At 42.5% G+C, this 25,794-nt stretch overlaps 1 protein-coding gene across 1 annotated transcript in view; it reads right to left on the bottom strand.

Annotated features, from left to right (window-relative positions):
* LOC104510427 (guanine nucleotide-binding protein G(olf) subunit alpha-like) overlaps nt 1-25,794 on the bottom strand; it is a gene marked incomplete at its 5' end in the record, with an annotated part of 60,733 nt that overhangs the window by 10,659 nt on the left and 24,280 nt on the right. The window contains one exon of the mRNA XM_010152671.1: nt 1,525-1,579. Within this exon, the coding sequence (XP_010150973.1) occupies nt 1,525-1,579 (55 nt within the window). The remainder of the gene's footprint in view (nt 1-1,524; nt 1,580-25,794) is intronic.

The following is a 25,794-nucleotide window of genomic DNA, read 5'->3' as shown; positions in this document are numbered from 1 at the left end:
CAGCAGGACAACTAACTGATACAGCGTAACAGTATGAAAACCTGAAAGCAAAAAATAATCCCTCCTTTAGAGCAAAAGTTTTCTGCCTGCTAAATACCAAAGGCCTCTTCTGATCTCTGGAGACACGGGGCATTTCTTCCCAAAGGAGGTATCAGGAATAATTTCTAGACGACGATGACTGCTCCAGGTAGAGAAAAGCCTCCCAGGAATAAACAGGCCAACACTAACATAGACAATGAAAGCAAAAATGAGGCTTTGCCTCATAGACTTCTCTCTCCAGCTGAGTGGTACCAAAGCTGAGACCAGACCATGAGGTCTAACACGAGTAAATCTCAGTGCTACTGCTTTGGTTTGAAAATGTCCTGAGGGCTTTAATAACTGACTGTATATTGGGTCAGTTACACAAGTTTCACCTATTAATACAACGCACACTACTTTTTACTGCCTTCCACTTCAGGATATAGTCAGAGTAATTGGACAGGCTTGTGGTTAGGGACCTGAGCTAGCTCTGAAGTAACAGGCTCTGCTCTGCATACTTCCTTGTGCCAAGCCACTTAGTTTCTCTGAATTTCAGCCCCTGATTGCACAATGACATTTGGCAATTGTCTCTTTTTAAGGGCATCCACCCATTCTACACCTTGCGTGGTTACACTGATTTATCCAGAGCAGGGATTCTCTTCTGCTACTTGTATCACAGTCTGTGATGTGGCTAACAATCTTGGATAAGGCTACTCAATGGCAGCGGGATATCAGCACTGACAAATAACCACCTCAGAATACGTGTGCTGAAGAAACATCCTGCCCCAGGAAACTGCACAGCCTGAGCTCAGGGAAGGCATCCGACACCACGCACCACAGTGAAACCCTTCCTTACTTCAAAGCTGCACCACTTGAGCCTTAACTTTCCTGAAAGCGTTTGTCATTAGAGCACTCTGTCAAGACCCATCATGACGTATGGGACAAAAAGGTAGTGTCCTGCAAATATCGCTTAAATAGAAACTATCCTGCCCATGGGAGATGGGCACAGGCTGGGAAGAAGGTGTCTGCATGCCCACGGAGAAGTCCATGAGGTCTGCTGCTGCCGGTGCTCACCCCTGAATTCAGACGCTGGATCCACCGCAGGCTTGTGCGCCTGAAGAACCTGTCTGATGGACACAGCAAGCCTCTCTCTGGGTTTCCATCACCTCCACCACTGAAATAAAGCACTGCTCCTGTTTAGTGAAGGCTGGTGAGGGAAACCGTAGGCTTATACATTTATGTTTTATTTGTCTGCAGGACACAGAATGGAAAGCAAGAAGTAGTAACAGAGGTATTGCAGGAATGACTGACCTACATACAGTAAAAGTAAAAGACAAGCTTGCACCACCAAAAAGCCTCTTCTTCTTTAACATCCCCTGTTTAAACAGCTAGACTGTATTTTGCTATTATGCAGGATGCCCTATTTCAGCTGCTGTTGGGACTGAAATGAATGACATAAAGAATTCATAGGAATGGTTTGGACTCTAGCCCATTAGTTATACGAACCTGGTCTGTGGGTGTGTAGTCATCCATGCTGACGCTGTCAATTCTTTCCAAAAAGCTAAAAGAAAAATAAAAATGCACTTAGATATGTAAAGAATTGTCTCGTGTAACACTTGTCACCGCTTTTTCTGGCTTAGAATCCCGCTGCAAAGTAAAACACAAGTCCAGGGGTAAAGGTACGGGCCCGATGGTTTACTCGCATTGATTGAGGTTACGTTTTATGAACCAAACAACTTTTCACCCAGACTTTGTTTCAAAACAGCGCTTCTACGCTTACCGTTATGCAGCACGCACAAGCCGTCCCAATGCAGTTAAACATTACAATTTTGTGAGGTCCACTCAAAAATGCTAAAACTAACCACGTGCCATAACATTATATGGATGTTTAGACAGGAAAAAAAGATTCTGGGGTTTAGAAAAGAAAATGGGGTGAAGGGTTGCCTTTATTTAGCATTATGCTAATCTAGCATAATGCTCTGTTAATTAAGGTCTCAGTAACGTTAGCAAAAATACTAGTTAGTATATACAAATAGCTTTGGACTGACATGCTGCCCTCGAACGCTGCAACTAAAGCATAAGAAGGGGAAAGAAAAGCTGGTGTGAAGCGGAGGTTAACCAGTCTGACTCATCATGTTGCCAAAGCTCAGTGAGATGCATGAGGTGAAGCAAAAACTTAGGACTGCAGGGAAGGGTGAGAGAAAAGGGTACCAGAAAAAAAGGGGGGAACCACATTCTCTGGCTATTTAAAAAATCTTTTCAAGCTTTAATTATTTCTTAGAACACGTCAGAATGTCAGTATTAAGGATATAAAAATGTGATTTCATATGTATAGTTAAAACAGGCAGGTTGTCCTGTCTCACTGTCACCCATTCCTTAGACTTCATGTGAGCCCAGAGGGATCATTTCCCCGGACTGCCCATATGACTTAGAAGCTTTCTTGAATTTCGGCACTGTTATGTGGTATTTGGTGGTGAATACCCCACCGGCTGACTCATCCTGATACAATATTATCAAGATTTCTTAATCAACTGGCAAGTTTTCCCCAATTTTACTTGGGTGTGCACGTGGATTCTACTTAATTGCAGTGGGAAAGACAAAAAGCCAGTGAACTCTTGACTTACAATGTGACTCACTGTTAACACAGGGGTCACACACACTGACCAGTTGAAAAAAATACCCCCCTAAAAGCCTGTTTGTAATTCTCATAGCACTTTCCCACGGATACGAACGGAAAGGAAAAGAAAATACGCTGCGTACATATTTACTTATACTATTGTTCCTTTTTGAACCTCCATTGTTGTAACGGGGAAACAAAATGCAGTATCTACAGTTCGAATACCCAGCTTTACTTTCTGAATGATCAAGGTGTGATGGCTAAGCACATTGTTTAAAAATCACTCTTTAGTGCCACAAAATGGGTGCCTGGTAAAAAAACCGAACAAACTCTAAAGAAAAATCACCTTTTTACAAAACATCCTCTCCTGCCAGAAGCCACCAAAAACTTATATATATAAAGATATAAAAGAACATCTCTGTAGTCTGCTACAGTGACCATGAGAAAGCAGCTGTATTCAGACTGAACCTTTCGGTCAGCTGATTTTCATGACCTTGAGCAGATCGATTAAGCAAAGTTTAACTTCAGTTATCCCCACAGTTAACGCAGACAGCGGAGCAGAGCAATGTATTTTTAACTGCCGCACCTATCATTAACCCAACTCTGATATCACGCTTGCAGCACACGAGATGAAAAAAGGACAAAAAAGCCCAACCCAAAAATGCCTCCGAGCTGAATATCTTCCTAAATAGAGAGTAGTTTTCCTTAACACGGCTGTTCAGGTGGCACTTCTTTATTTCCAAGTCCAAGTTCTCTTTCCTGTTTCTTAACAGTTGGATCCAACGGGCCCAGAAACTGCCACTTTCCATCAAGGTAAAAGTTAGCATAGGGGTAAACCCAGGTGTGTGAGCGCAGTAAGGTGGCAATGCCAGCAGGTTAAACAAGCCTGGAGAAAATGGGCAGGAGCCCAGGGGAAAGCCAGCAAACGGCTGTGGGCAGCACAACCATTTGCACAGCTCAGGGTCGATAAAGGCAACACAAGTCAGGGGAGAAAATGCTCCTCAACCACGGCCGACGCAGAAAGGGGTCTGGTTACAAGAGTGGCCAGAAGTGAGTATTTGTGCACAAATACAACTCCATCACAGACCTCACGAAGCAGTGTGAATTGGTATTTTTCTTGTGGAAGTATTCCTGCTAGAGCTGACGTCTAAATCAGAGGTGATCACCTTGTCCCCCCAGCAACAAGGTCATGTTGGCAGAATTTATCCAAAGTGATTAAACATGGTATTTAGTACCAATTCACATCTCTCTCACTAAGCACTTGAGGAAGGTTACTGGCTGTTAGCATTTGCATTTTCCAAACACGCAACTTATGGTAAGGAACAGAGTAATGCAGATTTACACTACAAAAAATCCATGGCAGGGTTGGGAATGAGATAAATCTTTTAATTAAATGTCCTACCAGACAGTTCCAGTCATCTTCCATTTAGAAATCCCAGAATACAATCAGAATGGTTTGGGTTGGAAGGGACCCTAAAGACCACCTAGTTCCAACCCCCCTGCCATGGGCAGGGACACCTTCCACTAGACCAGGTTGCTCAAAGCCTCCCCCAGCCTGGCCTTGAACACGTCCAGGGATGGAGCATCCACAGCTTCTCTGGGCAACCTGTTCCAGTGTTTCAACCACCCTTGTCATAAAGAATTTCTTCTTTATATCTAGTCTAAATCTCCCCCCTTTTATTTTAAAACCATTACCTCTTGTCCTGTCATAACAGGCCCTCGTAAAAAATCCCCCCCAGCTTCCTTGTAGCCCCTTCAGGTACTGGAAGGTGCTATAAGGTCTCCCCGGAGCCTTCTCTTCTCCAGGCTGAACAGGCCTAACTTTCTCAGCCTGTCTTCAGAGCATAGGTGTTCTATTGCCAGCCTCCTCCCTGTAAGAGGATCTGTTTCAAATACCCTAATCTGCAACACTGCAGTTAAGAGAGTGAGCTGTGGCAAATACCATACGTGTAAAAAATATCACTTGACATAGCAGCCGTAACATTTTATGCTTGTAAGGCTACTGGCCACATGCAATCCATATTAAAATAAATGCAATGATTTACAGGGTTTTACCTGCCACACCGCTGTATCAAGCCGCAATGATATCACTAGCATCCAATAAATCAACATGCAACTACTATTAGGATTTGGCTAAGTTTTGTAGCTTTATAGAAAATTAACCTTTTCAGTGTGTGATGGACAGGGTTCCTAAGATTTCTTTCGCAGCTACATTAAACATGCACTGAGATTTCTAGACACTGAAACACAAAAAGCTATACCCTTTTATGAAAGAAAATCAGTTCTTGAATATCCTTCATCAAAGCTCCTTACCTGGCTAATTAGCACAGTATCAAAAAATAGCTCTGACAGGCAAATGTGCATAGTAGGTACAAGTAATGGATTCCAGATGAGAGGAGGAGTCAGTACTGCCTCATTACTAAATACATTAACTTTATTCTCATTACTGTATTAAAATGGGAAAACTGGAATCACCTTTCTAAATTGCTTTCTAAAGAACGTTCATTTCTACTAATCCTAAATGCCTCTAATAATTATGTTCTGGCATAACATACATTCTTTTATATATCTACATATATATGCATACCGGCAAATTTTAAATTACTAAGATACCTCACAATTACGGCCAATGCTCCACTCACAAAATCAGTGTGAGGAAAACACAATAGCAGAAAAAGGAGTAAAAATGGACACCAATATCACTTATACCCTCCTTTTAGATCCTGTTTTTTTCAGCTCAGGAATAGAATTATTTTTGCAGAATTATGCCTTTTTACAATACTGACAGGTCTTCTACTTATACAGCTTCTATAGAAACCCATATTTGGGATCTATGTTAATTCCGCAGTGCCTGCTTTGCATGCCTGTGCAATGAACTTCAAACTCATGCCTTCAACTCAACTGTGACTAAAACTGTAACATATGATATAATATTTATATTTCTACTTCATAATTGTGGTTTTATTTATAAAGGATTCAGTCTGATAGTTTGTATGACCTTTAGGTTCTCCTTAATGTTAGGGTAGGGTGTTCCATTTTCTTACATGGAACAGCACAAACTACCTTTTTTTTTTCCCCCTAAATACATCAGGCAAGATACTGGAAGGAAGGTCTTAACTGCTGTTTGGAAATGCAGTGGTTTGGTTTGCCAACAAATTAAAGCGAAGAAAAATGGACTGATAAAGTTAAAAAAAAACCCAATCACGAGCCACTGACATTATTATATCTATTATTAAGCTGATCTGTAGTTTTATAAATATCTTCAGTGAGTTTCCTAGGAAACTCAGCTGACACTTAGTTTGACAAGCAATCTCTAAATTTTATATTATGCAGGCTGTGAACACAAAAGTACAGGTTTTAGAAGTGCCTGCCAGTGCATGTGGGAACTATCAATAAGCATTATTCTCTTTAAAAACCATGGCAATTTGAGCAGCAGTGGCAGCTATATAAGAATTTCTGAAAAAAGGATTCATAAATGCACAAATAAAGAGGAGGTAATCGCACATGAAAATCTTTTTCTCACTGGGTAAATCACTACACAGCTCTTACAGATATTCTGACCCCACAAACAAAATCACAATTAAAAGAAAAATCACGTCTTGAGAATAATACAATAGACACAAAACCCATGCTATATTTGTAAGTGTATTTTGACATCCAAAGAATTGGAAAGATGAAGTGCTAAACCGCAGACCAATACAATGAACTACACATTTTAATAAATCTTCATCTACTTCAACCGTTTTTTTATGCTCTCACCCCAACATTTCAAAGGCCTTGTATGCAACAGTTCCTGCGGAAAACAAGAAATCAAACCCACAACAAAATGCTTGTCTCTTTAAAAGAAAAATGGAACGTGGCAAATCTTGGAAGCTGTAGCTTTAAGTCCCCAGAGTGAAGAACCTTAGATTTATCCTCAAGCAAGTTGTTGGGGTCAGCAAACCATTACATTACCGATGGACCATTAAAAGCTTTGCAAACTCCTCAGCCAGACTCAAAACCCAGCAGAAGCCCTGTAATCTACTATATGAAAACCATCCAGGACCAGGACTCTGAATTCCACCCTTTTTGGACTGCAGTAAGTCACAGGTGAGGCAGACAGTTCAGAGTGGGAACACCTACCCCAGGTCTCTAGGGAGCTGAAATGGAAAAAATACCTTTTTTTCCCCTGTTGCAGTTATCAGGAACAACATCAAGATTTGAACTCTGCTTTTTTTTTCCCCCCCCAGCTTCTTTCTTTTCATAAAATTTTATTATCAGCTAAGGGATTACAATCCTGTTAATTCTTCCTGCAGTATTTGAAATAGGAAGCTACAGATTTCTGGTTTCGAGAACACCTTAGGCTCCAAGGTTGGGCTTCAAGCAACCTCGTATTATTCTGACATATTTCCTGGTAACTGAGAAAGTCATAATGAAAACAGCCCCCAGTAATATCCTAACCCCTAAAGGATTAGTTTTCCCAAGTCATCTGCTAAAAATACCAGCAGAAATTCCTCAGAAGACGTTGGTAAAATTTAAAGGCTAGGGATCTTCCTGTCAGATTTAAATAGTCGCTATATTTTAAATACAGCTTCAATGTGGTAGTGGAGTTTTCCCCCCTTTCTCCCTCCATACTGCTCTGCTGTTGCTTCCCACGAGGTGAAAGCATGGCAGCAAAGGCATGGCAAGGCAGAGGGAAAAGAGGGACCAAAACCTGTTATAGGTCCACCTGTACTGTTCTATGGTATTGAACGACCAACTGCTGTGTAAGCTGTTACGGAAGAAAATTCCCCGTGCAAACTCGGTAAGGAGTATTTCTTTCAAAAGGGTCAGAAATCTACATACTGATATGGCTTGACACAGGTTTTTGCATTGCCCAAGCTTCCCAGGACTTCCCTTTCGCTCCTGGCCGTTAAAAAGCACCTATTTCAACACCGGTGTGACCCCTCTGACGCCTCTACAGCTGCTCACGTGAGGGTGACACACTTGGAAGGGGGAGATGACAACAGGGAGGGGGGAACTGCTGCTCTCCCTGTGGGGAGGCCTCATGACAGGACAAGGGGTAATGGCTTTAAACTTAAAACATGTAGAACTAGATTGGTTATCAGGAAGAAGTTCTTCCTGGAGAGGTTGGTGAGGCACTGGAACAGGTTGCCCAGAGAAGCTGTGGATGCCCCATCCCTGGAAGTGTTCAAGGCCAGACTGGATGAGGCTTTGAGCAACCTGGTCTAGTGGAAGGTTCCCCTGCCCATGGCAGGGGGGTTGGAACTGGATGGTCTTTAAGGTCCCTTCCAACCCAAACCATTCTGTGCCTGCAGGGGGCAGCCTCTGCCCGGCCAGGCTCCTGCTCCCCTGCTCCGGGCCCGCCCTCTCGTTCCAGGCCGCTTTTCCAGGACCTGTCCTGAGACAGAAGCGCAGCCGGATCTCGCGGTGAGATTTTGCTAAAATACAGGTAAAACCTCAGTTTGATAAAGCCCTCTGGCATTTACCTTGCCTATCCTTTTTTCAGTTGGGAAAACTGTATTTTCTCAAGGCCTGCCAATCTCCCAGCAGACCCGAGGTTGGCAAAGGGCTGCTCAGGGATTACAAAAAAACGGTGGGATCCTCAACTCACGGCTCACCAGCAAGGAAACTGTTGTGTCAGGAGATGAAAAGGTTGAACGGGAGGCTAAGAGGGAGAGCAAAGGACAGTCGTGCCTGAAGCCGGCCGGGTGGTAAGCAGGCCAGTACAGCTGGAGGATTTGTGGTTTAAAGCACCTGGCCAGCCCCCTGTGAGGAGTGAGGGGGGATGCAGCCGGGAGGCAGCTGAAGACGGGTCACCCCCCCAGCCCGCTGGGGACCACAGCTGAACGATTTGCAGCCAGGACATGGCAACCCTGGGCTGTACAACTTCTGGTGAAGTTGCGTGATTCCCCAAGGCAGCACCAGCCGCTCTGGGCTTGCTTCGGAGGGAGAGGGGCAACAAGACTGGGAAGGGTCTTGGGCCGCCGATGGCCATCTCTCCTAGACACGCAAGCAATGGCATTTTGTGTCCCAGTGTCCGCACCACCAGCCGGTGGCATGAGTGACTCCACAGGGAAGCATCTAATCCGTCTCGTTTTGCTGCCCTGGCCGTGGCTGCTGCCAGCCGTGGCCCCAGCCACCATTAAGTCACCAAGAGCGAAGCCACCATGAGACACTTTATTGGTACCAGCAAACTATGCTCCCCGGTAATCCCATGAAGCAGGAACCCCGCTTACGGATGACGACTTTGGCTGAGACATTAAATGCAAAGATGGACGACGACGGTCACAACTGAGGGCTCATCACCATTCCCCAGGTTACCCTTTCCTGTGACAAGCCAGATACCTGGCAGCAATCAGGAGTGTGTTTGGCGACGATAAAGAAAGATGGCTAAAATCCATAGGAGAGTTTTCCTAGTCTATGGGCTCAGTTAAGAGAGTTTCCTAGCTGACTTCCATTTTAACCTCACTTTCTCCCCTGCTAAGTTGTCTTTTCTCAGTAGTACTGCAGAACATCCCTAGGATTTACAGGCTTTGGCACATGTCCAGCTATTGACCTAAAAAAAATGCACTAAAAGTTCAACTACATTAAATGCTTCAGATGTATGAGTAGTACTCCTCTTCTACTTAATAAGTGCAATCTCATTTTTTTTTTAATTGAAAGTACATGAACTAAACTAAAAAATGAATAAACAGTGTGACTTCCATAACTGCTTGCCCCCACTGGTTCCTTAAATTTGTTAAGAAGCAGTGTGAATTTTGGGAAATGCATTTCTTCCTTCTAAATTTAGCAAACTAACCACTTTTTGGCTTAGCAGATGTTTTTGCTTTCCGAGTGAGAGGCCTATGGGGATCATCATTAACCCTCTTCTTAACATAAACACTGACTAAGACTTAAATCTGGAAAACTGTCATTCACACAGAAAGGTTAACAGGCTCCAGCAGAAAAGAGACTTGTCATCTGCAGCTTCTGCTATGTGGAATCTCAGAGAAGAGGGAAGAAGACGGGCAAAGAGAAAAAGAAAAGGAAAGGTTATATACTTATTTATTTTAAAAGGGACAATATTTTTCTACTGCCTGTGATCAGACGCTTTATTCCCAGGGGTGCAAGTGGCCAAGCTGCTGCTAAGCACAGCCTAAGAATGAAGCACTAATAAAATCCGAGGCTTAGACCAGCACATGCAGACCCTCCTTCTGACCATATTCACACCAGCCTGAATCCACTGACTTCAGTGAACTTTCTTCTTCCCCATGGGAGGACAGCTGTCGGCCAATAATAAATATATGCTTATTGATCCACCCATGGAGTGTTTATACAGAGATTTCAGTTCTGCAATGTAAAGGCTACACAGAGCACCAGTGTAAGCGCAATCATTCTGCAGTGGTAAGTGCAGTTTTGGACAGAGGACTGGAAGATAATAACCTGAAACCAGAAAGCTCATATTGCATTATCCAGAGAGATCTGGATCCTGACTGCTTTGTGAGCTGATGTACAACAGACTAGGAACTCCTTATCCACTGTCTGAATGAAACAACCGTTTTAACATATTCCAGCAATTACACAGACCGTCGCTGGAAGGAAAGCAGGGAATACCTGGAACATCAGATGAGTTACATGGGCAGAACACAGCTGTCCTGTCAGAACCCGGAGAACATGCCTTTACACAGAATAATAGATCAAAACCTTGATTTTATGTCCTACCAACTAAAGTGCATAGAATATCTCTCCTCCACCTCTTCGGGTGCATTCTTCAAAAAGAACTCGGACTTTCAATGTTCAGAAAAGCCGAACCGTGGGCAAAAGCCTCGACAAAATTTGGAGCTGTCAAATGCATCAGGTTTACCAGCACCAGCTATATGCCACAAGGTTGCCAGAAGTTAGCAACACGTATTTTCACCGGACATTGCAAACACAGCTTTCCCTGTTACTTGCAAGTTCATCTTGCTGTGATATGGAAAAATTATTTCAGTGCAACTTGCACTTTCTGGTTGATGGTTTTGTTTTCAAAAACTGTCCCACTGTGGATATCCTCTTAGTGTTCACAAAATCCATCAAGTGCTGTAAAGCCCTGAAGAATGCCAAATCCAGGTTAGATACAGCACTGGTTGCTGGAAATTAAAGATCATTTACTCTGGTGGAAGTGGTTTGGAATAATAAGTCTGCTACGGTAATTGCCAGAAAGGAAAAACCAGTTTGACTGGACTTTCTATAGGAGGTTGATAAAAGAGAAAGCAGAAAAAACCCCAACAGGAGAAGCAAAGGTAACAAAACACAGACTTAAAAGGAAGTCACGAGAAGTTTGTGTTTACCTGTGGCACCAGTCCAAGCTCAGCGCAAGAGAACTGGCAGCCAAGAGATTTCACATCTAAAAGTCAAACCACATGATTCACAAGAGGATGCTAGTAGCCCCTAGAAAACCCAGATGGAGAAAAGTGAACCCTTCAGGGTGGTGAACACTCCTGGACAGGAAAAGCACACATGCATGTTTATTACTGTTTTCAAATGTACTCACTTGTTGTGATACACAACTGAAAGGAACCGCGTGTTAAAGTCCTGAGCAAAACGAGAGCGTATCTGTTTGCTTTCACCTACCACGTGTTTGTCAGGTGTTGACACGACCCAGAGAACTGACATGGCTGGAGTCCTGGCGAGTGCTGGGGTTAAACAGGAGGACTGGCACTAGTTCCAAGGCTTAACATTTGCATCACAGTACCAGCTCTCACAAGAATGTCTTAGATGTAGACAGAATCGAGAGTTCCTATAGATATCTACCATTTGAGGACTATGAGGGCTCCTAACACATCCTACCAGAGAAGAAGCTTTATAGGGTTGTACATAAGACATGAAACACGTCATCAGTGCAAACCAAGAGCGTTAATGCAGGCCTTGCAGAGCACCCGATAAAATTTCTGTTTCCTTATTGCAGTTGATGAGGTGTGGTGGCAGGTCGTTTCTCTTCCGCACTCCTTAATCCTTGACCCAGCTCTAACGTTGCACCCTCATACTTTTACCTAGTGTGAAGGACATGCTGGATGCAAACTCTATCAGCAGCCCTCCGATGTGCAGAGCTGCTGTGTGGTTCACCAGCGTATACTCAGAGTTACGGGAATAGGAAACTACCTCGTCAATGTTCAAAGCAAGAAAATTTACATAACAGGGCAAAAATTAACAGCTCAGGAGTTAAAGGACAGATGGATGATGAAGACTGACATCCTTCCAGTGGTTCCAGAGTATTTTACCCTGAAACACCAAACAGAACCACCTCACGCATTGTTCAGAGGTAGGCCTGTTGCCTTCCCTCTAGCAAAGTGAAGAGACACAGTCACCTTTCACCTTTGATGGGAAGGACACAAAGCCTGGTCTTCCCAAACTTTTTTATGGCATGCACCAGAATTTATTAGGGCTTCCCTTCTTGTAATCTAGAGCAGATGCGTTATCCTTCTTATTCCCATGTACAACACACTTTGGAGCTGTACATGAAAAACAGTATCAATGAATACCTCTATGTGATCAGTTGCCTTAGAAATTACCAGGTGAAAATAAGAACATCAAGCAGAGGTCTAGCAGTGCAGATAAAATTGCTAGATGTAACCATTAGACTCTTAAGAAAATTCTTGTATCTTTATAACTGATGCTGCTGAAATGCTTTCATTAAATCACCATTATCCTGCCCATTTTAGAACAGGATATATTTAACCACTGAATACATTCAAACAATTGGTCATAACACCTACAGCTCGGCTGAGTGATTACCTCGGGTAGCTGGAGAAAGGCATGGAACTGAAGCAAGGAGATGAACTGTTATTACAGAAATGGAAGGATGAAGGGCACAGTGATCATATCCAACTTACTATTAATTGGCCTAATTCAGTTTAACAGTTACAAGCTATTTAAACAAAACAAAGGTTATAAAAGTAGCCCCACAACCCTGCTACCTGTACATTTAACAGTAAGTCATGTTAACACCAATATTTATTATTAGTAAACATTAGTACTATGTGAAAAGCATTCCTAACTCTCCACTCTCTGTACCCTTCTTTCCATTCCCACCAATTTTCCTTCATTTTTTTCAGCATACAGTGCATTTGGACTATTAAACCAACAATACAATGAGTTGGGTTTGAGGAATGAGGAAAATAATTATGCAACAACCTGATTATGCCCTGCTTCAAGTTACTTGATTACATTACACTTCTGTTTTTAATTTCTCTATCCTGGACCCAACAGGTGGTTATTCCTTAGGGGGTCTGGTCTATGAAAAGCTGGAGCAAAGGGGTCTTGGACTGTGGGTAACAGAGCTCGCTGCTCCCTGCGTGGGCTCCGTGCTGAGACGCTCACTGACAGGAGAGCCAGGGAAGGAGGAGGCTGAGCAGCACTGGGCACGCTGCACCGGTGCTGCCATAGAGCAGCACTGCCAGAGCCAGCCTGAGGACCCGCGTGGAGCCATGGCACTTGCAGCTCCTTGCAGGCTCACGGCCAACATCACCACCCCTTAGGGTACCACGGTGCTACTGTGGGAACAACTTTGGCCTTCACAGCTGAAAAGTCACCCTGTCACTTTGCAGGAGCTGTTGCTCTGTACCACGTACACACCTGCAAGGAAGGGAAGAACCTTGATAAAAGCTTACTCTATACAAAAAATCCACTAAGTCCAATTCTAAATCCTGGACAACTTTTTAAAACTCCTAAAAACAGGCACCGAGAAGGAAGTTGAACTTCCCAATTTGTCTTCTTCACCCATACAGTTCGTGGAAAAAAATGTGGAAGATTCATGCAATAGCAGCTGGAGAAGGCCAAAAAGGAATATACAAATAAGGCATAAATGTCAGAAACCCAAAGCCACTTGTCAGTTCAGATCTCAGAATGCTGTCTTTTCTCTCAAAGAGAAGATTAAAAATACCATTCCCAACTTGCTGTAACCGGTGGAAATGAAAACCAGGAATCATTTGTTTGTAATGATGTATAGCTGGCGATATACTGTCAGGTCATCCTGCGGTCGGGCTGCAAGGGCAGATATAAGTTTTGTATTTTTAGAGAAAAGTAGATGCATTTTTGTCCTTTTGCTTTTTCCTTCCCACTTCAAACCTGAGGGCTACTGGCACAAAAAATTCCTTACTAGATTATTTTTTCCCATCAAACCGTGTGTGACATTGTGGCTCAGATGCTGGGACGTGCTCTGAGAAGGAGTGTGCCGGGCACCTGTACTGAGGGTGAGAACCACTTTTGCGATGGCCTCCAAAGTTCTGACCTTTTTTCCCCAGGAAAGTCCACATTAAACCAAGTTCTAATATAAAAGTTCTTCATACTACTGCTTGGGAGAGTGAGTGCCCGCAGGAGGCAGAGCCAGGAGGACCTAAAGTCGGGTGTGAAGAAGAATGAGGACCTTTTTTCACTTCAGCCTCTGGGATCTTGGCTCTGCAATAAGATGAAACTCACAGAGTTGGACATTTCTCAAACAATAAATCTGGGAAGCTTCACTAGGTGGAATCAGACCTAAACTGCAAAGTTACAGACAGAACCCCAGCCCTGTGCAAAGGAGTGTCCTACAGAATTACTGCCTCTTCCCAGTACCTGAAAAATGAATTTTTAAATTAACGGTATAGTAGTATTAAAAAATACTAAAAAAATACTATTCCCTCCACTACAAAAAACCTTTCTCCAAAATAACTTTCAGTAATAAGGTGCACTGTAATAATAATAACAAGTGCAAATAGAGCAAAGATTAATTAGGGACTAGACATTTTATTTAAGTCATCACAGAAACAGAACCAAACCACAAAGTTTTGTCATGGTTGTTCAGTTTTCTATCTCCAATTAAATGGGATTTCTGATCCCAAATACCAGAGCACAGGTATGGCAGCCAAATCTGCAGGCATTTATTTTAATCAACTAAACACACAGATAATTGTTAATCTTATAATCTGTTCAAATTGCTAGTAACCTTCTTAATTAGATTACAAATAATCCAGTCCTAACACCAGCGCTGTAAATACTGATCTCTTGCCCTTAAGAAATGTCTGCCTTGCAACAGGGTATCACACATTAGACTTCACAGCACCCAAAGTTCACACTTCCTTTCAGAAAAATGATTACTTAGCTTTGTGGAGGGGCACACTGACAAAAATCTTAAGTAAATCCAAAAAATACACCTTTACAACATAACTTGTGATGATCTTCCGAAAGCAAAAGCCATTCCTTAATTCGGCAGGTGCTGATACTTTACCCGTTTACAAGATGCATTTTTGAGGAAGTCTCAGTGCTTCTCATATTCAAAAAGCAAAAAAATAATACCCACACTTAGAGGAACCATTCCTGACCATGGTTTTTAAATGTCAGGATTTTATTAAGTATTTCTACTACCTTCAGCACAAACCCCTGAAAACCCTACAACAAATGGAAAACAAATCAAGAGTGCAAGTAATAAGCAACCACATATCTTTAAGACATATATCTTCATTTACTGGTTACGTATTGGATCTGGGGCTGTTCTGACCTAAATTCAGCTCAAGCCCTGCAAAGCACTTCTCAGCAGATTCGGTGTCAAAACATAATGTGGACAAAAGCCAAATCACAGAAGTGAGGAAACGGGGACGTTTCCAACTGTTTATTATGCCTTTCGCTTGTGTTTCTTCCCATCTCGGCGCTGAGAAACCGTACGATGGGCTCCACCACGACACTCTGCGGGTGTCCCAGGCCACCTCTGCCCCTCCAGACAAGACTGACAGCCCATGCCAGCAGGAAAGAAACGATGACCAGAATTAACCTGAAGGATGCTAAAAGTGCACTGACAGACTGCTGACCTGTTCTTCAAAACTGACACCATTTTCAAGGTGTGTCATGTTCATATGGAAGCTACAGGTGAGAGGGAATTTTAATAACTGCAGAACAAATGTAGATAAAATAAGGACAAACAAACAGCAATATATTCTGACTACGGGGCAGTTTTGTACTTTCCTGCATTTTTTCTTTTGTCAGAATGATTAAATATTTCAAATATAGAGAGGGACTAAGAAATTCAGTGCAAGAAAAGCTTTGATTCTACCGAGACTCACACACTAGCATAGTTCTAAGGATACAAGTAATCCTATTGAATACAACAAGACGTTGGAATTCAATGCGCACAGGCTTAAAAGATCAGTAAAGTCTGCAAAGTTTTGGATGTCTGGAGCCTGAATGAAGGTCCTTCCCTTAAAGCAAACGGAGACCCTGCTCTTCGCTCACTGCAGCCCAAGTCCACGTTATGTTACGGAGCTGCCACGTCATGTTTTAAATACTTCTCCTCAGTGCAACATGGACAATCGTATGAGGACACTGGAGCCAATCCACAGCCTAGCTCACTTTCTAGGAAGTGCCTGCTACCTGTCCAGTAACCGCCATAGGCATTATCATATGCCACCAACCCAGGGGCTGGTCTGCAAGCTGAGGGGGCCCCAGGCCACATACTGCTTTATAAAGCAAGACCAGCACATTGATTTGTTTAAAGAAGTAGGAAAACTAGTACTATGCCCAGGTCATAATTTGCCGTCATTAATGCCAACTTGTCCTTTGAGAAGAACAAGCACACAAGTGCTATGAGGCTATCTTCACTTATGCATGCAGAATTTGTTGTCCAACGTAAATGATTTTTTTTTCAGCAGTTCACCTTAAAACGTTTTCCGTTCTGGCAAGGAACACAACATCATGCGCCACCCATGTCCTGCTTAATTACAGCAAGAGAATAAACAAAAGAACCAGAAAAGTGAATTAGGTTGTAGGACCTCACTCCTTTATACCCCTACCCTACCTGTATTCTTTTAAAATGTGTTTTTTAAGGTAAAATTTGTTTGCATTAAGAATTTGAATGACTATGGTCTTTATCTTTAAACATGACAGAAGAGAAAGGTGCCTGGAGTAGGACATAGAAGAACAGAATCAGTGACCCAGCTGGACTTTTCCGTATTTACTGCTTCCAATACAACTATATTAATGATCATCAGAAGTCTAGTAATAAGCTGGCTACAATTAAAATTTAGTGTAGACACCATACAGACACCGAATGTCAAGGACATGCTCATGGGTAACACTGAAAACAGAACTCAGCCTGACGATGGATTGGAAGTGAAGTTTTACCAAGGAGCCGGTGCATCGTGGCGTCGTAACTTCTACTAAAGTGACCAACGTTTTAAAATAAAACATGACCTACAATTGTTAAGGTAAGGAATGGAATGCAAGATATACTGAGAAAGCAACAGATTAGTATTAATAAATAAAAAGAATATAATGCACCCAACTGAGAAAATTAATTAGGACACAAAATACAGATGGAACATTCTGAAGGAAACAAAATGCATTTCACATAAACCCACAACCAACCATTTTTAGGCAGTGCATAAATTAATTACTCTACTCTTTCTCTGTAATTGTTAATAAAACCATTTACCTAGATTATCTCTAACATAGCAAGATGTGTTTTGTTCTAACTTTCCCCAGAATATACATGCAAGTGATCAGGACTGCCCCAGCTAGCCACACAGCATGTTTACAGTTACATACACACACACATCTGTGCCAGCATTGAAGAGCTTCGGTCTGTTATTTACATCATCAACCAAGCATCTGAAGGAATATCTCTGAACCCTGCAGTACAAGGAAAATTGTGGAAGGAGCAATTGATAGAAATATATAAAAATTGAAGCTATGAGTACAAAGAAATTCCATCTGGTTAGGCTGTGGGGATTTTCTTGTAGAAATTAAACAGGAAATTAATCTCTCCCCCGGCCCCCCTGTGTAAAGCAAAGCATTTTCATTTATGATGCCAAAAGTCTGATATTTGTAGATTTGTCTGCCCTCGGTCGTTAATCAGCCTCGCAGCGTTTACAGGTGGAAGGCTATCTCCTGACAGATACAAAAACCAGATTTAGAACCAAAGCCGAAAATTATATAAAGACAGATATATAGGTACACATGTTAGCACCCTGGAGTACATTTCCAAAAATAAACTAGTCAAATGGATATCCTCCTAAAAAAGCTGATTGCATAAGCATAATTACACTAAACACAAGTACCTGCACTATCTCTCTGCGTGTTATAAATAGCTCCAAGTTACATTACACAGTCTCACTGCAAAACGCTATTGTTCTCAGCTCATGCCTTCTCTTGCAACTCTTTCAAAAAAGGTCCCCAGCCCCCACCGCTTGCCCAAGTACTCTTTTCCTGACATTGCTATATAAAGTCTTAGAACCCAAATACACTATTTCCCCTGACCACCCACACCGATTATCCGAAGAAAAAACTATCCCAGCAGTGAAGAAAGTTGCTTGATGGCATCACTCTTTCTCTATTAACTGCCAGTATCCCTCTGCTTGCTCACAGAGTTTTAATCCTGTAACTCAACGACTTCTTGCCATCTTGGAAACACCGACTGAGAGAGGCGCATATTTCAGGATGCTCTTTATTAGAAGTGCTGGGGTGAGATCCTCTTCAGAAACCTTAAGCTGAGACTGCTGAGCAGGATACTGAGTTGGATCCAAGGATCCAAAAAAAAACCTCCTGCCAAGTAGTAGCCAAGGGACGTGCTACCTGCAAGATGCATGCACTGAGGTGACGTGCTGGTTACGCTCCCTCCTTGCATCCCCGCCCCGTCTCACTTTTTGACAGAAAATCCCATTTACTGAATTTGTGCAAAGAAGGGCTGAATTTCATTTTATCAACGAGTAGGAAGTGAGTATAAAAAGCACTTCTGGGGGGAAGGAGATGAATTGGTGATGCCAAACATTAAGATGTAGCGCTGCTTATTAGCACCAAGGTGCAACTCCGACAACCTGAACAGCACTGCAGATACCACAAAATACGTCTGTTTTCATTAAGCTGTTACATCCATCAGAAAGAGGCAGTTGCCTGACACAAATTCTAATTATTCTGCCACTGAGGGGTTAAAACCAGGAGGCAGACCTAACCGCAAGGAGGAAGCCCTTGTGTCAGCAAGAGCCGTTCTGCTGTATGACACAAGCACAACAACGCTGCGGGAGGGGACCCTTTGCATGACACGCTGCTGACAGCAAGGGCTTTGCTTAGAAACTGAGGGTATAGACGAGCTGCAGCTTGTACCGACGCTGATGACAGTCCAGACAACATCAACTCTTTGGCTCCACCTCTGCATACTGGTCATGGCACTGTATGCACAGTACGCAATTCTTCCTATATGTGATATATAATGATCGACATAACAATTAAAAGCAAATCAGCTGATACAACTTAGAAATTATTCTAAGTTATTTCTTCTGAAATAACTACGCATTTTTGAGAAAATGCAAAGGAGAAACAAACAAAAGACAATTCACAACAGCAGAAAAATACCTGTATGCTTTAGTCGATACATGGTACACAAAATGTAAGATCTTTCTGCTTCTTGTTGGGTATTTGTGACAAAGTTTATTTGATATTTAATCCCACAGGGGAAGACTTCTTTTTGCCCTGCATCTAGCTTCTGGAACAGGTGTCTAACCACGTTTCAAATACCGGAGGAGTTAAGTAAATACGCAGCTATGAGCTGATTCTACTCCCAGTGAAATCAATGCAGCAACCTCACCTTCTTCCCTAGAATGAAATCAAGCACACTTTGCAATTTACCTTGAAAGTTCAGCACGGTGTGTGTAAGCTGTTAACTACATCAGATTTGCAGGGTAAGTAAGAGGGACTTTCCCAGCGTGCTAAGAAACAGAAGACATTATTAAAATCCAGAATCATTATTTCAAATTATGAAAGTTGCGAATAATGCTCCAAGACCTATCAGACAACTAGAAATGAAGACACAGAGAGAGAGATAAATATCAAAGAAAGGATAGTTCGGATAAGGAAGAGGAAATGCTGAACTATAACTTACAAAACTCACATTACAGAAAAACCCCAAAAGACACCCACGGGTTGGGTACCTAACTATGGCTGAAAGAAAATCACAACTGAGACATTATCTTCACGGTGATCCACAGGCATACTGAGAACTACCACAGACTGAAATATAAACTAGCCAGCTCAGTTACAGACAGCAGTGTATCTGCTATGTCTAGGCTTCAGCCCCTGAGCCCAGCATTTTAGAAACCTGGCTTTATTTAAGCTGCTTCTTCCTGCACAGGTGCCCAGACCGGCGCGGTTAAAAGGCTGGGTGTGCCCAGGCGGACGGCACTCGCACCTGCAGCCTGCGTCAAAAGGTTTAAAGAGCCTGAAATGGAGCTGGCAAAGAGAAGAAATCCAGAAGAAACCTCTGAAATACATGTATCAGAGAAGAGTTAAGACTTGTGCATAGCGGGCTGTTTACTAGAGACTGTGGAACAAGAAAATTACAGCCATTACGAGCTGATTACAAATATTACGTCCTTGAAAAGGTTTTGCAACTATATATAATAATGCAAGCTTTGATCTACTTGTATTTAATTTACTACATAATCAAAACAGTCCTATAAGCCAAAGTTAATTTAAGCAGTCATCTGTTACCCCAGCATAATTTTCAAGAAATCTTCTTCCTTTTCAATTACACTGCCATCTGTTAATACGACAGCTTTTTATAGATTATTTTATTTACATACATGTCATAACTGACCCGCTGAAAGATTATATTTCATAATGTCCCAGGAAAGGAGCATCTGTTCCAAGCTTCCCCGCAGAGAGCAGATTCACGGCAACTATTATTCGTTGTAACTTGTGGGCTTTTTTGCATCACTAAGAGCTCAATGCAATTATTTCCTAAGTGTGCCATCTCTGCTCTACCTTCATTCAGTAAAAACTGCTTTATAAGATGCCTTAGCGGCGAGCTGAGCTGCAGAAGCTATAATTTGCTTGCTGGATGTGACGTACGGCTCGGCTTCGCGAAGCCTCACAGGCACACGTTTTTATTTATTTTGCGTGTTACCGATAACGCCGAGGTGGGGGGAGCGTGTGTGTGCGTGTCTGAAAGGCCAACGCCGCATCCAGCGAGCAGGAGATTCCCCACCCTCGCTGCCTGCTCTGGTTTCCTCTGGGACAGGAAACGTGGTGGTTGTAACGCACGCAACTCCAGCCCTTCGTGAGCAGCCCCGGCGCTGCAGAGGCTACTGGGTTTAGCCGCAAGCGCGTAGGTGATTACTAACTTCTGCCTGAGAATACGCAGCAAGCTGGTTGTTACAGAAAACAGGCGGTTCTTTGCTAGCACCGCTGAAATCACAGCTAGCTCGTGCTCTCCGTGTTCTGTCTTTCTGAGGACCAAAACCACTGCAAAATTCTTATCTGAAGACAAACCCCTTTGCTGTGATTTGTAGGTACTTCAAAACGTTTCCAGCTTAGTTATTTTCTGAGGTTACCAACAGATGCTGGTAGGACCCATTCTAGCAAAACCAGACCTGAGAACGTGTTGCAGTTTGCATTTTAAAGGCTTTTTTTTCCCTCCCCCCAGGTTTTGAGATGGGAAAGATGACGGGTACTCGAATTAAGGAGGCAGTGCATCTGTGCAAGGGAATGGTGTGACAAGGGGCAAGAAGCTGAGGTTCAGGTGTTTATTCAGAGATATTCATGGCCATATCTTCTTGTCGAATCTTACGGTAAGGCAGCACAGGACACTGGGATTCTCAGCTCAAGCAGTGACTGTGGATTGAGTTCTGCTGGACATTCCCTTGGTTTAGCTACAGGCATTTGAAAACATTTATTTATTACCAACAGAAGAGCTGTTGTGGTTTATTTGCTAAATAAAATGAAAACTTCCAGAAATCATACCAGATTTTTTTGCTATCTTTTCGTAAGAGAATGTTGAACATATTTAGAATGGGATTCTGGCACCAAAAAATCAAAATACTTTAAAAAAAGAAAGCAAATGTCTGACTAGTTACAAACGCTCAGCTCAAGAGTCCACATCTCTAGCATTACTGCATGAGTTAAGATGGCCATGTAACAATCTTTAACAATTTACTGCTTCTACTCTTTCTTTCTTAGCCTTTCCTATTCCCAACATTATATTCTATGTTCGGCTTTTTTTTTTAAATTTCCTGGCTGCAACTTGCCTAAAACATACTGGCTGAACAAAAGCGTATAGGTTGTGGGTCAGACCAGGTCAACATCTCCTCTTTGACATCGAAGCCTATTAAACCTACTATTTCAGGAAGAATCCTTCCCCACACCTATGCAGGACTTGTGCCATGTTTGACATGCCTAAGAGCTCACCCATATCAATGTTCTTTCCAAACCCAGATGCTGGCTTGAGCAGCTCTTTCTCCAGCCCAGGGGAAAAACATGGTCAGGAGTGGGGAGGAGGCAACAAGAGGGACGTGTTGCACTCAAGAGTCTCTTTGTGCCAGTGCTGACACAACTGGCATTGATGTTTGCGTTTGTCTTCATGTGCCCATTGTGTATTAATCTCATCTAACCCTTTTTTGCATAGGCTGCTAGGGTAGGGAAATCATATTCTTCAGCTTTCTCAGGCTGACATCCTTTCCCCCAACTCGTTTCTTCATGGCTATTTGCATTTACTTTAAGAGCAGCAAACATTCTCCCATTCCCCAGCCTCCCTAAAGAGGAACCCAAACAAAGTCAGACTTGTAGTTCATTAAAATACATGCACCTGCAGGACTGATAAAGGGCCATCACCTGAACAGAGGGTTTTCAGGAAGAAGGGAAGCAGTCTTGTGGGGATTTTTTTTAAACTATCAATTGAAATGAAAATTTTCATCACCTTTTTCAACCTCCATAAAGGTTGTGTCTCAACTGCTTGAGTAACAATAAGCTGATGCTAATAACTGACTATAAGTTACCATGCCATGGACTTGGCAAGTGATTTTAAGTGAAAGGACAGTCTTGAAATTACGGAGTTAAAATGTATTTGTGCCTTCAAAAGCATGCGGACACATGGAAACCAATGCAAACGTAAATAAAAGTTAATATTTTTTAAAGGTTCAGCGAGTATTTACTCAGGTTAATGTATAATTTCTGAGGACAGCTACGTTTTACGCAAAATATCTGGAAAACAGTAAGAATACTAATAACGCACAGAAAATCCCAGAGTCGAACATATCAACCCAATTCATGTGTAAGAATAAAGGATCTGCTCGTCCCGCTCTTCTCTCTGCTGAAAAGCAACACCTCACAGTCTGTAAAGCAGTGTTTTCACAGTGAGGGCATCCCCTAGGCAGTGACTCTGCAGACAGCTGCATCTGCTTTTCCTGTGCCGACGTATCTTGCGACAACAATTACACTTGGTAAGAGATACAGGCAAAAAAAGAAAGATTTCGAAGTAAAATGCCTAACGGTAAGGAGTGCATCAAGCAAGACACTGGGACACCAGGTAAAGGGAATTCTTATTACACTCCCATGCTTGCAAAATGGGAAAAATATCACAGAATCCTAACAAACACAGCTGGTGAGGCGGTGCATTTGCTTCTCGCGCGAGGCTTTGATTCGGGTTTTTTAGGTACCTGAAGGTTGTTTTTTGACAGCGCCCTTGTTTTGTTTACAGCACATTGCTGGGATACTCCCTTTGATTCAGCCTGACACACGTGACGCTCCGCCAGTTTCTGTTCTGCAGTGCTGCTGCTGCGGCACTAAAAATAGCTTCCGCTTGCTTTGGCTCCACATCTAATTTATGGAAACTCACAGCAAAGAAGGCCCCCGTTAGTGGGTGAGCGACGTACGACTGCGCAGCTTGCGCTGTTAATCTCGCCTGGCCTCTCGAAACGCACCTCTGAAAATTCAGAATGTAAGCCTGCAGTTGACGGCGGTTAGGGGGAAAGAAGGTACTGCTTACCGTTTGTTTTAAGGTGGCTTAATGCTAACTTAATTGAAAATGTAAAACAGTTGGACTATGCTACGTAAAAACGCCTAGAATTTACAACAGAAATTCATAAAGGGCGACCAGTGCTCACACTTGTTTAGGGAAAGTGGTGTAAAGATTTTCTTGATTAGTTTACAAATTACAGTAAAATCACAAACATCCTGTTCACTGTAAAAGCTTTCAGATGTTCCATGTAAACTTCTTCATTGTGCCATCAAACTCAGCATATAAGTACGTCCCTTCAAGAAATGCTGATTTTACAAACTTTGCCATAAAACCTGCCTTTGTGTGAAACCGTATTTTGCAAGCATACGTCAACGTAAACCCGACATACAACTTTCTCTGAAAAAATCAAAGTTTATGTTAAAATTCCAACACCAAAGTAAGGTGAAGTAAGTGGTTATTTTTCTTTCCACAAAGACAGGGTTTTAATGTACTGAAATGGAATTTTTCAGATATTCATTTGCAGCACGACGTCTAGGCACATCAGCAGCTGAGCTGAAGCTATTTTCAAGTGGAAACTGAATCAGAAACAGGGATGGCCCAAGTCTGGTATCTGCATTAATCCACTATTTCTCGAATGGCTTCAATCTGCGAAGACAGGAACACTGAAGTAATGAAAAAACCCTCCAAAACTGAAAAGGAAGGCCTGTTTTTCTTTAAACAGGGTGAGTAATGAAGATGATAAGGAAATTGGGATTCAGATTTTATTACAGGTACAAACTTTTAAGTTAAGGAAACTTCAGATGGCAATTGGCAGCTCAAGCAGAGTTTTCAAGGCTTAAATCTTTTTTAAAAAACAGCAAATAAACTGGCCGGCTTTGTCCAGAAAGGCTCCCTGTATAAATTTAGCAGCCTGTTTGCTAGCTATCAATTTAAGGATTGGTATCTAAACCGTTATCCAAGTAGGGACATTACTTAGCAACTACCACGGCTAAAAAGGAATTTTCATAAGTCTCAAGGGAGGTTATGATTTATTGACCAAAAAAACTCCAACAAAACCCCGAAACCAGTTTAGGCTGGCTCCAGTTAGCTGCTTATGAGTTACATGACTAAGTAATGGTCACAGGGAGTCTGTATCAACCTATTTACGCAAAAAATACTGTGCTGTGTTACCATTAAAGGTCTTTAATTGAGCAGACAATTATTAACTCCAATACGTCTTTCAGGCAAACCCTTTTTTTCACATCCCGCCACGGGGGGAAAAAAGGACAAACAAAACCCCGTCGCACGCACACGCGTTCAGAAAAAGGGTATACCCTAAGAGAAGAATGCAAAATAGCAGCTCTGCAGCAGAGTTTTTGTATGCAACTGTGTGCGATGGAGAGGGCGAGGAAGAGAGCGAGGAAACGGTATGATTTCATGCTCGCAGGAGTGTCATTTTCCTTTCTACCCTAACTGTTCAATTCCTTTATTTTCAAGGACTTTAAACCAGAGCTTTAAAAGCCTCTTTTTGTATCTGGGGTATATAAACATGAAATTCTGTTTACATTCTTAATTATAAACACGTATTGAAAATCCCTGGTCTATCTCCAACCCCAAATCAGTCTGATAGCATTCAGATCAATGTTTACAGCCTGGCACTTGTTGCCTTCGCAGCCTCAGCTCTATGCCTCCGTGCTGCTGGCGGAAGCGTGAAGCGCACAGTCCCGCAGCCTTGCACTGTAATTGCTAGAAAGTGAAAGAGAGATGGGGTGTAGGTCTGAGGTTTGGGAGAAGAGAGAGAGCAGAGGCAGCACACTCTGCACTGTCCATCTCTCCTATCAGTGCTAGGAGAGTGGCACGGGAATAGGAAGCTCGGCCCTGCCTTAACAGAAATGGGAACGTTACAGAAGTGCTTGATAAACAAAGCAGGCAGTTAGAAGTGAGATAACCTAGCCATGTGTGTATTCAGCTGACCACGCACTTGGACTCCCAGCTAGTATGCTGGGACTGTGATAAAGGGAAAGAAAATGGCTCTGAATACCAACCTCTGAAGGCATTGTTTCTTTTAGGACACTTCAGTTTTTCAAACCACATGCAGGACAAACGTGTCAACATTTTAAATATGGCCAGATCACATTTTTTATTTCCTTTTTCCTCCCCTGCTTCTCAAGAGTAAAAAGGTTGGCAACACAGGAAGCATTTCAAAACCATTTTCCTACCTACTCACAAGCTCCACAGGACAGGTCACATCTTTCACATGCACCTTTAAAAACATACTACTAACTAAATGATACTACTCAGCTTTGCAAAGTTAATTCCAGACAATAATTAGGATGGAAGTCGCCAGGCGCATTATCTAAATGTCCCACTGCACAGAACACATGTGCAGCGTCATGAAAGATCCCAGGAAAAACCTCAGACACAACCTCTAATGTGCACCTTTCCTGGCCAGGTGAGAGACACTGATGGCAATGTTAACTGCATC

The sequence above is a fragment of the Eurypyga helias genome, unplaced genomic scaffold (assembly GCF_000690775.1).
Source record: "Eurypyga helias isolate BGI_N326 unplaced genomic scaffold, ASM69077v1 scaffold11255, whole genome shotgun sequence".
Taxonomy (NCBI): domain Eukaryota; kingdom Metazoa; phylum Chordata; class Aves; order Eurypygiformes; family Eurypygidae; genus Eurypyga; species Eurypyga helias.
Note: the sequence above shows the minus strand (reverse complement) of the source record. Positions and strands in the feature narration are given on the sequence as shown.